This window comes from Saccopteryx leptura, chromosome 3, assembly GCF_036850995.1.
Source record: "Saccopteryx leptura isolate mSacLep1 chromosome 3, mSacLep1_pri_phased_curated, whole genome shotgun sequence".
NCBI classification, from domain to species: domain Eukaryota; kingdom Metazoa; phylum Chordata; class Mammalia; order Chiroptera; family Emballonuridae; genus Saccopteryx; species Saccopteryx leptura.
Window position 1 is genome coordinate 136,168,789 of NC_089505.1, and position 14,142 is coordinate 136,182,930.

The 14,142-nt window shown below is 36.3% G+C and overlaps 1 protein-coding gene across 1 annotated transcript in view; it reads right to left on the reverse strand.

The window, feature by feature from the left end:
- Window positions 1-14,142, reverse strand: part of DOCK7 (dedicator of cytokinesis 7) — a 242,981-nt gene that overhangs the window by 54,987 nt on the left and 173,852 nt on the right. The window contains exons 32-33 of the mRNA XM_066376450.1: window positions 4,390-4,572; window positions 4,122-4,281 (exon numbers count right to left, since the gene is read on the reverse strand). Coding sequence (XP_066232547.1) covers window positions 4,122-4,281; window positions 4,390-4,572 — 343 coding nt within the window. The remainder of the gene's footprint in view (window positions 1-4,121; window positions 4,282-4,389; window positions 4,573-14,142) is intronic.

A 14,142-nucleotide genomic window follows, 5' to 3' on the forward strand; every position in this document is an offset into this window, starting at 1 on the left:
TAGGAAGAACAGATGTTAGGACACAAAAGCAGTCTCAACAAATTTAAGAAGATTGAAATCATATCAAGCATTTTCCTCTGATCACAATGGCATGAAACTAGAAATCAACCACAACAGAAAAACTGAAAAATACTCAAACACTTGGAAACTAAATAGCATGTTACTAAATAATGATTGCGTTAACAGTGAGATCAAAGAAGAAATTTAAAAATTCCTAGGAACGAATGATAATGAGCATACAACAACTCAAAATTTATGGGACACAGCAAAAGCAGTTCTGAGAAGGAAGTTCATAGCATTACAGGCATACCTGAAGAAGTTAGGAAAAGCTCAAATAAACAACTTAATTCTGCAGCTAAAAGAACTAGGAAAAGGACAGCAAGTAAAGCCCAGAGGGAGTAGAAGAAGAAAAAATAAAGATCAAAGTGGAAATAATTGACATAGAGGCTAAAAAAACAATACAGAGGATCAATGAAACCAAGAGCTGGTTCTTTGAAAAGGTAAACAAGATCAATGAACTTTTAACCAGATTCACCAAGAAAAAAAAAGAGAGGACTCAAATAAATAAAATTAGAAATGAGAGTGGAGACATAACAACCAACACAACAAAAATACAAAGGGTTGTATGAAAAAACTATGAAGAACTGTATGCCAAAAAAATTAGAAAACCTAAGTGAAATGGACAAATTCCTTGAAACATAGCATCTTTCAAAAATCAATCTGGAAGAATTAGAAAACCTTAAAGACCGATTAAAACAAATGAGATCAAGAGAGTAATCAAAAATCTACCAACAAACAAAAGCCCTGGGCCAGATGACTTCACAGGTGAATTCTACCAAATATTCAACGAAGAACTAACGTCTATCCTTCTCGAGCTATTTCAAAAAATTCAAGAGGAGGGAAGACTTCCAAGCTCCTTTTATGAGGCGAGGATAATTCTGATTCCAAAACCAGGCAAAGAGAACACAAACAAGGAAAATTATAGGCCAATATCCCTGATGAATTTAGATCAGGCATCCCCAAACTACGGCCTGCTGGATACATGCGACCCCCTGAGGCCATTTATCCGGCCCCTGCCGCACTTCCGGAAGGGGCACCTCTTTCATTGGTTGTCAGTGAAAGAAGCACTGAATGTGGCAGCCTTCCAACAGTCTGAGGGACAGTGAACTGGCCCCTGTGTAAAAATTTTGAAGACCTCTAATTTAGATGCTAAAATCCTCAACAAAATATTAGCAAACCTGATTCAGCAATATATGAAAAAAAAAAAATACATCATAATCAAGTGGGATTTATTCTGGGGAGGCAAGGATGATACAATATTTGCAAATCAATCAATGTGATTCATCACATAAACAAAAGGAAAGAGAAAACCATATGATAATTTTAATAGATGCAGAAAAAGCATTTGATAAAATCCAGCACCCATTTATGATCAAAACTCTCAGCAAAGTGGGAATACAGGGAACATACCTCAACATGATAAAGCCATTTATGACAAACCTACAGCCAACATCATAATCAATGGGTAAAATTAAAAAAAAAAATCCCCTTAAGATCAGGAACAAGGCAGGGGTGCCCCCTTTCACCACTCTTATTCAACATAGTTCTGGAAGTCCTAGCCACAATAATCAGACAAGAAAAAGAAATAAAAGACATCCAAATTGGAAATGAAGAAGTAAAACTATCATTATTTCAGATGATATGATATTGTACATAAAAAACCCTAAAGTCTCAGTCAAAAAACCTCTGGACCTGATAAATGAATTCAGTAAAGTGTGGCAGGATATAAAATGCAGATTAATATGCAGAAATCAGAGGCATTTTTATACAACAACAAAATACTGTCTGAAAGAGAAATTAAGGAAACAATCCCCTTCACTATTGCAACAACAAAAAGTACCTAGGAGTAAATTTAACCAAGGAGGTTAAAGACTTATATTCAGAAAATTATAAAACATTGATTAAAAAATAAATCAAGGAAGATAGAAACAAGTGGAAGCATATACCATGTTCATGGATAGGAAGAATAAACATCATTAAAATGTCTATATTACCCAAAGCAATTTATAAATTCAATGCAATACCAATTAAAATAGCAATGACAGACTTCAAAGATATAGAACACATATTTCAAAAATTTATATGGAAACAGAAAAGAATACAAATAGCTTCAGTAATCTTGAAAAAGAAAAATAAAGTTGGAGATATCACACTTCCTAACATCAAGTTATACTACAAGGCCATTGTACTCAAAACAGCTTGGTACTGGCCTAAGAACAGGCATATAGATCAATGAAAAAGAACAGAGAACCCAGAAATAAACTCACAGCTTTATGGACAATTGATATTTGACAAAGGAGGTAAGAGCATACATTGGAGTAAAGATAGCCTCTTCAACAAATGTTGTTGGGAAAATTGGACAACTACCTGCAAAAAAATGAAACTAGACCACCAACTTACACCATTTACAAAAATAAACTCAAAATGGATAAAAGACTTAAATGTAAGCTGTGAAACCATAATCTTCTTAGAAGAAAACATAGGCAGTAAGCTCTCCGACATCTCTCACAGCAATATATTTGCTGATTTATCTCCACGGGCAAGTGAAATAAAAGACAGGATAAACAGATGGGACTATATCAAACTACAAAGCTTTTGCACAGCTAAAGACAATATGAATGGAATAAAAAGACAAACCACCTATGGGAGAACATATTCAACAATATGTCTGATAAGGGGTTAATAACCAAAATTTATAAAGAACTTATAAAACTCAATACCAGAAAGATATAATCAAAAAATGGGCAAAAGAGATGAATAGACACTTCACCAAAGAGGACATACAGATGGCCAATAGATAGATGAAAAAATGTTAAACATCACTAATCATTAGAAATGCAAATTAAAACCACAATGAGATACCACCTCACACCAGTCAGAATGGCGCTCATTAACAAAACAACATATAATAAATGCTGGCGAGGATGTGGAGAAAAGGGAACCCTCCTGCACTGCTGGTGGGAATGCAAGCTGGTGCAGCCACTATGGAAAACAGTATGGAGATCCAAATAAAATTTAAAATGGAACTACCTTTTAACCCAGCCATCCCACTTTTAGGAATATGTCCCAAGAACACCATATCACTGATTCAAAAGAAGAAATGCACCCCCATGGTCATGGCAGCATTGTTCACAATAGCGAAGATCTGGAAACAGCCCAAGTGTCCGTCAGTGGATGAGTGGATTAAAAAGCTTTGGTACATATATACTATGGAATACTGTGGGGCCATGAAAAATAAAATATTACTTTTTGTGACAACATGGATGGACCTGGAAAGTATTACATTAAGTGAAATAAGCCAGGCAGAGAAAGAAAAATATCATATGACCTCACTCATTTGAGGAATCCAAGAAACAATGTGAACTGAGGAACGAAATCGAGACAGAGGAGGGACCAAAGGGACCAGAAGAAAAGAAGACAGAGGGAAAGGAAATGATAGGATGGGATAAACCTGAAGGGAAGGGGGGAGGGCATTGTCGGGAGGGAGGAAAGGGAGATGTTGAAGGGAATATGGGGGAAGGGGATGCATTTGGGGAGATACTAGAATCTGTGTAAACACAATAAATTAAAATCAATAAAAAAAAGACTAAAGGGTGATACTACGTAGAATTTATGACAGCAAGAGTGAACCCTAACATAAACTACAGTCTCTGGGTGATTCTGATGTGTCAGTGTAGATTCATTAGTTGTGACAAATAAATACTCTGGTGAAGGTGTGGATAACACGAGAGGCTTACATATGTGCAGGTAGGGAAACATCTGTACCTTCAGCTCAATTTTGCTGTGAACCTAAAAATGCTCTAAAAATAGTCTATTTTTAGACACTGTTAATAATCATGCATGCAAAGGCAACAGGAATAAAAAGGCTATCCAGAAGAAATCAGGGATTATGTTTACCTTACTTAAATCAGAATTCTAATTAGAGTTCCCCCAGAGAAATGGTCATTCAGGTTAATTCAGTTGCACTTAAAACACTTTCTAAAAAGTATAGAATAGTCATTGAAGACTTGCAACAATGATCTGTATAATATATACTTGAAGAAAATTGAAAAAATTCTCACCAGAAGAAGGTATTGTGTACATACCAAGCTGTCCTCGACTTCGGCGCACCATTTCTTGCCTTGCACCTATACTCCCAAGAATAGCCTCTTCCAGCTTAGCTCTCATATCTTTTGATTTCTTAAAGGTCAAACTATTCATTCTCTCAAACACTTTCTTTCCCTAAAATTCAAACATTAGAAGAGAAGAGGCATTGAGAAAATTTTCTTCTTCTTTTTCTCCATTGTTTCCTTTCTTGTTCTTCTTTGCAATGGCATAAAGATCACTTACTTTGTATTCAAAGCAAGATACACAGAGATAAAGCAGATCTAATAGTCGGTTTAGCTGCAGGACTGAGAGATCTGTAAACCACTTTTGGAGAACTGTCTCATCTGCATTCTTGAGGACCCAAAGTAGACAGATCAAAAGACTCCGACTTGATTCTGCAGAAAAGGTAGTATGTTGCCTGCCACTCTGAAAATGAACAACAGTAGAATGAGATAGATTGATCAATGACTACTTCTTTTTTTTTTGGGGGGGGGGGGTTCAGTTATTTTCTTCTAAAAGCAATAAAACAAAAATTGCTTAAAAATTAAATATAAAAACAAAAGAACCATTTGATTCATACAATACTTTTAGGTCATATAGAATCTTAAACTTAAGATCCTGAAGTTTATCAAACCTCCCTGGCAATAGAAGATTGTTTGAATCTGTGGTAGGGCAGACAGTGGGAACAACATCCACAGCATGTTGAAAGAAAATAAAAAACTCAGATGTTATTCCTAAAAATATTTTTAATCATAAATAATGAAGGTCAAATAAAGACATTTTTCAAAGAAACAAAATTCATCACCATAGCATACAAAATTCTAAAAGATTTATCTCACAATGGAGAAAAAGCCCTCTTCTAGAAGGTCACAAATTCAGGAAAGAATCAAGAGCAAATAAAGTGGTGAATGAACACATGGGCAAATCTAAATGATAACTCTTACTACATAGCCAGGAAAATAAAAATAATGTCTTGTGAGTTTTAATGCTATGCAAAATAAGAATGTATAAAAAGAGCATGTAAGCAGTAAGAATAGCAAATAAAGTCAACCTGCTTTAAGATCCTTCTATTTACAGGCCTGACCAGGTGGTGGCACAGTGGATAGAGCGTCAACCTGGGAGGCTGAGGACCCAGGTTAGAAACCCCAGGTTGCTGGCTTGAGCAGGGGGTCACTGACTCGGGTGATGCCCCCACCCCACCCTGCTCCCCATCAAGGCATGCATGAGAAAGTAATCAATGAACAATTAAGGTGCCTCAAAGATGAGTTGATGCTTCTCATCTCTCTCCCTTCCAGTCTGTCCCTCTCTCTGTCTCTCACTAATATACATATATATCCTTCTATTTATTTATCAAAATGAATGTAAAGGTAATGATTTACATTAGACTCAAATTTACTTTAAGGAAGCATACAGTGACTTGCAATATAGTCACAAAAGGATAGAAACAGAATAACTTCTAAACTAGTCGAGAGGAAAATGTGGAAAGAGAAAAAAATAATTTGAAAGAACACAAATGAAAAATAAAGAAAACCCAAAACAGAACAAAAACACATAATAGGTGAGAAAATTCGAAAATTAAAATGTAAATTAATTTTAATTATACTAAATGAAAATGGATTTAAAAAGTAGTAAAAGACAAAAATGAACACCCCAAATTTTTAAAATATAAGATAAAATCCAACTACATACTGCTTATAAAAGACATCTGAAACAGAAGTTTCAAATATTTAAAACAAGTAAAAACATTGAAATTGAAAAGGGACAAGTCATGCTATATATATTCTAGGGAAAAGAAACCTAGCACATCTATACTAATATTACACAAAATAGACTTCATGGCAAAAACAAACAAAAAACATTACAGTTCATGTTAAAAAATGAAAAAAATTAAAAAATACATTATTCAAATTTTCATTATTTCATAATAGTGCCTCAAAGGAAATAAAACAAAATCTGACAGAGTAAGCAGAAATTACAAAAGCAGAATTGTAGACAGATGTTAGAATAAGCAGACAGAATTCAACAAAGGAAAAGATTTAAACTGAGTTAACAAATCTGACATAATGGGAGTAACAAACATACTGAACAGCAACTAATATTGAAAAATATTAATTCTCTTAGAATACATGAGATATCTGCAAAAACTAGCCATATAGGCCCTGGCCGGTTGGCTCAGTGGTAGAGCGTCAGCCTGGCGTGCAGAAGTCCCGGGTTCGATTCCCGGCCAGGGCACACAGGAGAAGCGCCCATCTGCTTCTCCACCCCTCCCCCTCTCCTTCCTCTCTGTCTCTCTCTTCCCCTCCTGTAGTGAGGCTCCATTGGAGCAAAGATGGCCCAGGCGCTGGGGATGGCTCCTTGGCCTCTGCCCCAGGCGCTAGAGTGGCTCAGGTCGCGACAGAGCAACGCCCCGGAGGGGCAGAGCATTGACCCCTGGTGGGCAGAGCCTCGCCCCCTGGTGGGCGTGCCGGGTGGATCCCGGTCGGGCGCATGCGGGAGTCTGTCTGACTGTTTATCCCCGTTTCCAGCTTCAGAAAAATACAAAAAAAAACAACAAAAAAAACTAGCCATATATATACACCATAAAACCAGTTGCCACAAATACAGCAAACAAATTATACAAATTCTCTAATCATGCAATTAAGCCAAAATCAGAAACAAAAGAATTACTAAAAATTTTTGTAATTTTAAAACAAAAACAAGTGAATAGCCCAAAGTCTAAAAAGAAATAATGAGTTTTAGATACATTTTAAACTAAATAATTAAACGTCAGATATAAATTGTAGCATGTAACAAAAATAAATATAATTAAAGATAAATGTATAGGCCTAATATGTGTATCAAAAGAATGAAAATTAGTGAGTTAAGCATCCATCTCAAGAAGTTAGAAAAATAAAATAGAAGAAAGTAAATATAAACCCCCAAAAAGTAAGAAACAGTAAATAATAAAAATAAACATTCAAAAGTGAGGATCAACATTGCCCCCAAACTCTTTTTTTTTTGTTTTTGTTTTTTTTTTGTATTTTTCCGAAGCTGGAAACGGGGAGAGACAGACTCCCGCATGCGCCCGACCGGGATCCACTCGGCACGCCCACCAGGGGGCGACGCTCTGCCCACCAGGGGGCGATGCTCTGCCCCTCCGGGGTGTCGCTCTGTTGCGACCAGAGCCACTCTAGCGCCTGGGGCAGAGGCCAAGGAGCCATCCCCAGCGCCCGGGCCATCTTTGCTCCAATGGAGCCTCAGCTGCGGGAGGGGAAGAGAGAGACAGAGAGGAAGGAGAGGGGGAGGGGTGGAGAAGCAGATGGGCGCTTCTCCTGTGTGCCCAGCCCGGAATGGAACCCAGGACCTCTGCACGCCAGGCTGACGCTCTACCACTGAGCCAACCGGCCAGGGCCATCCCCCAAACTTTTTTATAAAGACAAACATTATATATATATATATATTTCTGTTGACACCGATTTAAGACAAAAGGTATAAAAAGACAGTCACAGAAATGAAAATATTTACAACTACAAATGTTATAGACATTAAAAGATTATACAAGATTCATATTTGAAATTACTTTATATGTCAAAAAATTTGAGTAAATTTTCAATAGAGCAAAATTTTCAGAAACCAGTGTAAAAAGAAATAGAAAACTGAAAACTCTTACAGTCATTAAAGAATTAAATTAATAGTTTTTAAACTGAAGGAAGGAAGGGAGGATGGATGGAGGAAAGGAGGGAGGGAGGGAGAGCAAGCAGGTGCAGTTCTCCAAATATTCCAGGAAAAAAATAATTCCAATTTTAAACAAGTACTTGCAGAGAACAGAATAAAACTGACTAACTTAAACCTGATTCCAAAACCTAAAAAGAACATTATGAGAAAGAAAAATTACAGGCAATCTTACCTACAAATAAAAGATATACAAATCGAAAACAAAATATAGCAAACCAAACCTATTAATATATTATACAACCAAGAAAAAGTTGGGTTTAATTTACAACTTCAAGGTAGGTTTAACACTAGAAAATGAATTTAGAGGGCTCACAGTAAAATATCAAAAAGCTAAAATAATATGACTGTCTCAATGAATGCAAAAACACGATAAAGTTCAACCACTATCCATGATTAAAAAAATAAACTCTTAGGAAACTAGGAACAGAAGGAGACTTCCATAATATAATAAGAGGGTATCTTAAAAAAGCAAAATAAAACTATAGCACATATGTTTAAGAATGAAATATTGCAAGATTCCCCATTAAGGATGCCAACTCTCGCTTCTATTCGAATTTATATTGGAAGTTCTAGCGAGTAAAACAGCTATGAAAAAAATAAAAGGGAGAACGAAGAAGTCATTCACAGATGATTGTGTATGTAGGAAAAGAAATCTATACATGTTAGTAATTAGCAATTTCTGCTGGAAATAAACATAATTGTATAAAATCAATTCTATTTCTACATAAAAGCAGTCAACAGAAAACAGAAATTTTTCAAAAACATTTTATAAGACTGTAAGATTATAAATATGTATATATTCTATATAATAAAATTATAAAAAAATATGAAGGACCAAAAATACATCTACAAAAGATATACTAGGCCTCTTTGGTGAAAACTATAAAAGTTTATATATTCATAGACATTAGAGAAGACCTAAATAACAGCAGATCTATCATGTTCAAGTATTAGGAGACTCAACAGTCTAAAGATATCAGTGTTCCCCAAAATTAATTCATAGATTCAATACCATTTCAACCCAAATCCCAACAGGTTCATTGGTTTTTAATTTATTTTAGTGGAATTTTATGAGGGGATTCTAGGATTCTAACATTTATATAGAAATACAAAGGACAAAGAATTAGTCAAGACACTTTTTAAAAATGCATGAGGACTTTCTCTACATGGTAAGACTATATAGAGCTGGTTCTCCAAAGCAGTAGGGAAAAATAATCTTTTAACAAAAGATGTTGAGCCCTGATTGGGTGCTAGTTAGAGTGTCATCCTGATATGCCAAGGTTGAGCATTCAATCTCCAGTGAGGGCACATAGAAGAATCAACCAATGAATGCATTAATAAGTAGAACAACAAATCAATGTCTCTCTCTCTCTCCTCCCTCTCCCTTTCTCTCTAAATAAATTTAAAAATTTTTTAACTTAAAAATATAAGTAAATGATGTTGAGATAACCTGGTATAACATATAAAATAAATGAATGAATATGGACACCCCCCCCCTCCAAAGCCCAATGTTCATAAAAATGAATTCCCTGTAGATTTTTTTTATTTTGGTTTTTTGACAGAGATAGAGACAGAGTCAGGGAGAAGGACAGATAGGAAGGGAGAGAAATGAGAAGCATCAATTCTTCGTTGTGGCACTTTAGTTGTTCATTGATTGCCTTCTCATACGTGCCTTGGCCAGGGGGGCTACAGCAGAGCGAGGGACCCCTTGCTCAAGCCAGCAACCCTGGGTTCAAGCCAGTGACCTTGGGCTTCAAGCTGGCGACCATGGGGTCATGTCTATGATCCCACGCTCAAGCTAGTGACCCCGCACTCATGCTGTTGAGCCCACGCTCAAGCTGGATACCTCGGTGTTTCAAACCTCGGTCTTCAGCATCCCAGTCTGACACCCTATCCACTGAGACTCTGCTTGGTCAGGCAATTCTCTGTAGATTTTAGAATTGCATACAAAAGAACAAAAAAATATTTTAAAATAAAAAAATAACATGAAGATATTTGAAAGAATACCTTTAAAATCTCAGAATATGGAAAGTTTTTAAAAAATAAGATATAAAAAATACTAGGGAAAGACTGACAAATTTAAATCTTTTAAAAGAAGATGCTTTAATCATCAAATTTACTATTAAGTATGTGAGAAAGAAAGCTACATAAAATATAAGAACCACCTTTAAATGACAATAGGCTTGTCCAGAACATATAAAGTTCTGCAAATCATAAACAAAGGCTGACAACACAATGGAAAATGGGCAAAAAACTCTAGACATTTTAAAAGAGAAAATCCAAATTGCCAATACACATATGAAAGAGTATGTACTTTCGGCCCTGGCCGGGTGGCTCAGTGGTAGAGCGTCGGCCAGGCGTGCAGGAGTCCGAGGTTTGATTCCCGGCCAGGGCACACAGGAGAAGTGCCCATCTGCTTCTCCACCCCTCCCCCTCTCCTTCCTCTCTGTCTCTCTCTTCTCCTCCCGCAGCCAAGGCTCCACTGGAGCAAAGTTGGCCCGGGCGCTGAGGATGGCTCTGTGGCCTCTGCCTCAGGGGCTAGAACGGCTCTGATTGCGGCAGAACGATGCCCCAGCTGGGCAGAGCATCGCCCCCTGGTGGGCATGCCGGGTGGATCCTGGTCAGGCGCATGCAGGAGTCTGACTGCCTCCCTGTTTCCAACTTAAGAAAAATACAAAAAAAAAAGAAAAAAAATATGTACTTTCAAAAGACATTGGGGAAATAAAACACAAGTATAAAATACCAGATTAACAAAATTTGAAAAGTCTAAAAATTCTAAGTGATGATGAACATGTGAAAGAATGAAAACTCTGATAGATGCAAATACAAATTGAGACGAACCCTTCAAAAAACACCCTGGCATATCTGGTATTGATGAAGAAACATATTCTGTATTCCAGCAAATTCCACTCCTAGGCAATACCCTAAATAAGAGTACCATGAATACAGGATACATATAAAAGAATATTAGTAATATTTGTAATAACCAAAGATCAGAAACCATTCAAGCATCTACCATCAACAGATGGGTAAATAAACTGATCTATAGTCAGATAATAGAATATCATACAGAAATAAAATCAGTGAATTACAGCTACAATTTGTAACTTGGATCAATAAAGACATGATGTAAAATTAAACTATAATATTTAGGGATGCAAACACAGATGGTAAAACTAAAAACAAAATTAAGCAATTACTTCATTAGTCAGGATAAGGGGGTTTGGTAAATAGTTGTGGTGGAGAAAAGCATGCTAAGGATTTCTAAAAGAAAGTCAATGTTTCATATTTTTCCCTGAGAGGTAGCTTCAAAGGTATTTACTTTATAATATTTTGTTAACTTGTACATTTATGATTCATATACTTTTTCATGTGCAGTATATTTCACATAAAGAAAAGTTAAACAAATGAAAAAGTCAATAAAATTGAGACTAGGGGACACTTTGAGGGATGAGATGGAACAAATTGAGGCAGACTGAGAACTTCCAAAGTATTTGCAATTTGCTATTTCTGAAGCTGGGTGATGGTATAGTGCTGTTTCTTCTATTATTTTACTTTTATTGTACATATACTTCATATCTTCCTTTGTATGCATAATATCAAAAGGAAAAGGAATAAAAGAAAAAATTGATAAATTAGCATTCATCAAAATTAAAAATTTTTGTACTTTTTTGATTGTTTTATCATATGTGCCTTGACTGTGGGGCTACAGCAGACCAAGTAACACCTTGCTCGAGCTAGTGACATGGGTCCAAGCTAGTGAGCTTTTGCTCAAACCAGATGAGCCCGTGCTCAAGCTGGCGACCTCGGGGTCTCGAACCTGGGTCATCCGCATCCCAGTCCGACACTCTATCCACTGCGCGACCGCCTGGTCAAGCAAAAAGAATTTTGTACGTTAAATGCCACCATCAAGAAAGTGAAAAAAGTCAGGCAAAAAAATTCTTGTACTTCAAATGCCACCATCAAGAAAGTAAAAAAAGTCAGGCAAAAAAATTTTGTACTTTAAATGCCACCATCAAGAAAGTGAAAAAAGCCTGACCAGGTGGTGGCGCTGTGGACAAAGCATCGGACTGGGAAGTGGAAGACCAAGGATCGAGACCCTGAGGTCGCCAGCTTGAGCACGGGCTCCTCTGGTTTGAGCAAAAGCTCACCAGCTTGGAACCAAGGTCGCTGGCTCAACCAAGGGGTTACTTGGTCTGCTGTAGCCCCACAGTCAAGGCACATATGAGAAAGCAATCAATGAACAACTAAGGTGTCCCAACGAAAAACTAATGATTAATGTTTCTCATCTCTCTCCGTTCCTGTCTGTCTATCCCTCTCTCTGACTCTCTCTCTGTCTCTGTAAAAAAAAAAAAAAAAAGAAAAGAGAAAAGAAAGTGAAAAGATAATCCACAGAATGGGAGACAATATTTAAAATCACATATAAAGGAGTTGTACCCAGAATATATAAAGAACTCTTTCAAGTCAGTAACAAAAAGAGGAACAACACACTTTTAAAATGGCAAAGGATTTGAATGTACTTTTCTCTACATAAGAAATACAAAAAATACGCCAATAAGCAAATGAAAACATGCTCAACATTAGTAGATATTAGGGAAATGCAAATCAAAACCAAAATGAGATACACACTAAGGTGGCTATAATGAAGAAAAAAAAAGAGTAACAAGTGTTGGTGAAGATAGAAGAAACAGGAACCTTTTTATCACTGCTAGTGAGAATATAAAATGGTGTAGCGACTTTGAAAAAGAGTTCAGAAGTTTCTCAAAATGTTTGGTTTTTTTTAAGATTTTTATTGCCTGGCCTGTAGTGACACAGTGGATAAAGCATTGATCTGGAACATTGAGTTGCCAGTTCAAAATCCTGGGCTTGCCTGGTCGAGGCACAGATGAGAGTTGATGCTTCCTGCTCCTTCACCCTTCCTCTTTCGCTCTTTGATCCATTTTGAATTAATTTTAGTACAAGGGGACAAGCTATAGTCGAGTTTCATTCTTTTGCATGTGGCTTTCAACACCATTTGTTGAAGAGGCTTTCTTTTCTCCATTGTGTGTTGTTGGCTCCTTTATTGAAAATTATTTGACCATATATATGTGGTTTTATTTCTGGACTTTCTATTCTGTTCCATTGGTCTCAGTGTCTATTTTACTGCCAATACCATGCTGTTTTGATTGTCGTGGCCCTATAATATAGTTTGAAGTCACATATTGTAATGCCCCAGCTTCATTCTTTTTCCTTAGGATTGCTTTGGCTATTTGGGTTTTTTTACAGTTCCATATAAATCTGATGATTTTTTGTTCCATTTCTTTAAAAAATGTCATAGGAATTTTGATGGGAATTGCATTAAATTTATAAATTGCTTTGGGTAATATGGCTATTTTGATTATACATATTCTTCCTATCCAAGAACAAGGAATATTTTTCCATCTCATTGTATCTTTTTTGATATCCTTTAACAATGCTTTGTAGTTTTCGTTACATAGATACTTTACATTCTTTGTTATGTTTATTCCTAGGTATTTTTGTTGTTGTTGCAATCGTGAAGGGATTTTTTTTTAGTTCGTTTTCTAATATTTCATTGTTGGCATACATCAGACTAAAAAGTTTTTGCTCAGCAAGAGAAACTGACAACAAAATAAACAGACAGCCAACTAAATGAGAAATGATATTTTCAAACAACAGCTCAGATAAGGGCCTAATATCCAAAATTTACAAAGAACTCATAAAACTCAACAACAAACAAAACAGTCCAATAAAAAAATGGGAAGAGGACATGAACAGACACTTCTCCCAGGAAGAGATACAAATGGCCAACAGATAATATGAAAAGATGCTCATCTTCATTAGTTATTAGAGAAATGCAAATCAAAACTACAATGAGATACCACCTCACACCTGTTAGATTAGCTATTATCAACAAGACAGGTAATAGCAAATGTTGGAGAGGCTGTGGAGAAAAAGGAACCCTCATTCACTGTTGGTGGGAATGTAAAGTAGTACAACCATTATGAAAGAAAGTATGGAGGTTCCTTAAAAAACTGATAATAGAACTACCTTATGACCCAGCCATCCCTCTACTGCAGGGGTCCCCAAACTTTTTACACAGGGGACCAGTTCACTGTCCCTCAGACCGTTGGAGGGCCGGACTATAAAAAAAAAACTATGAATAAATCCCTATGCACACTGCACATATCTTATTTTAAAGTAAAAAAACAAAAACAAAAAAACCCCCAAAAACACAGGAACAAATACAATATTTAAAATAAAGACCAAGTAAATTTAAATCAA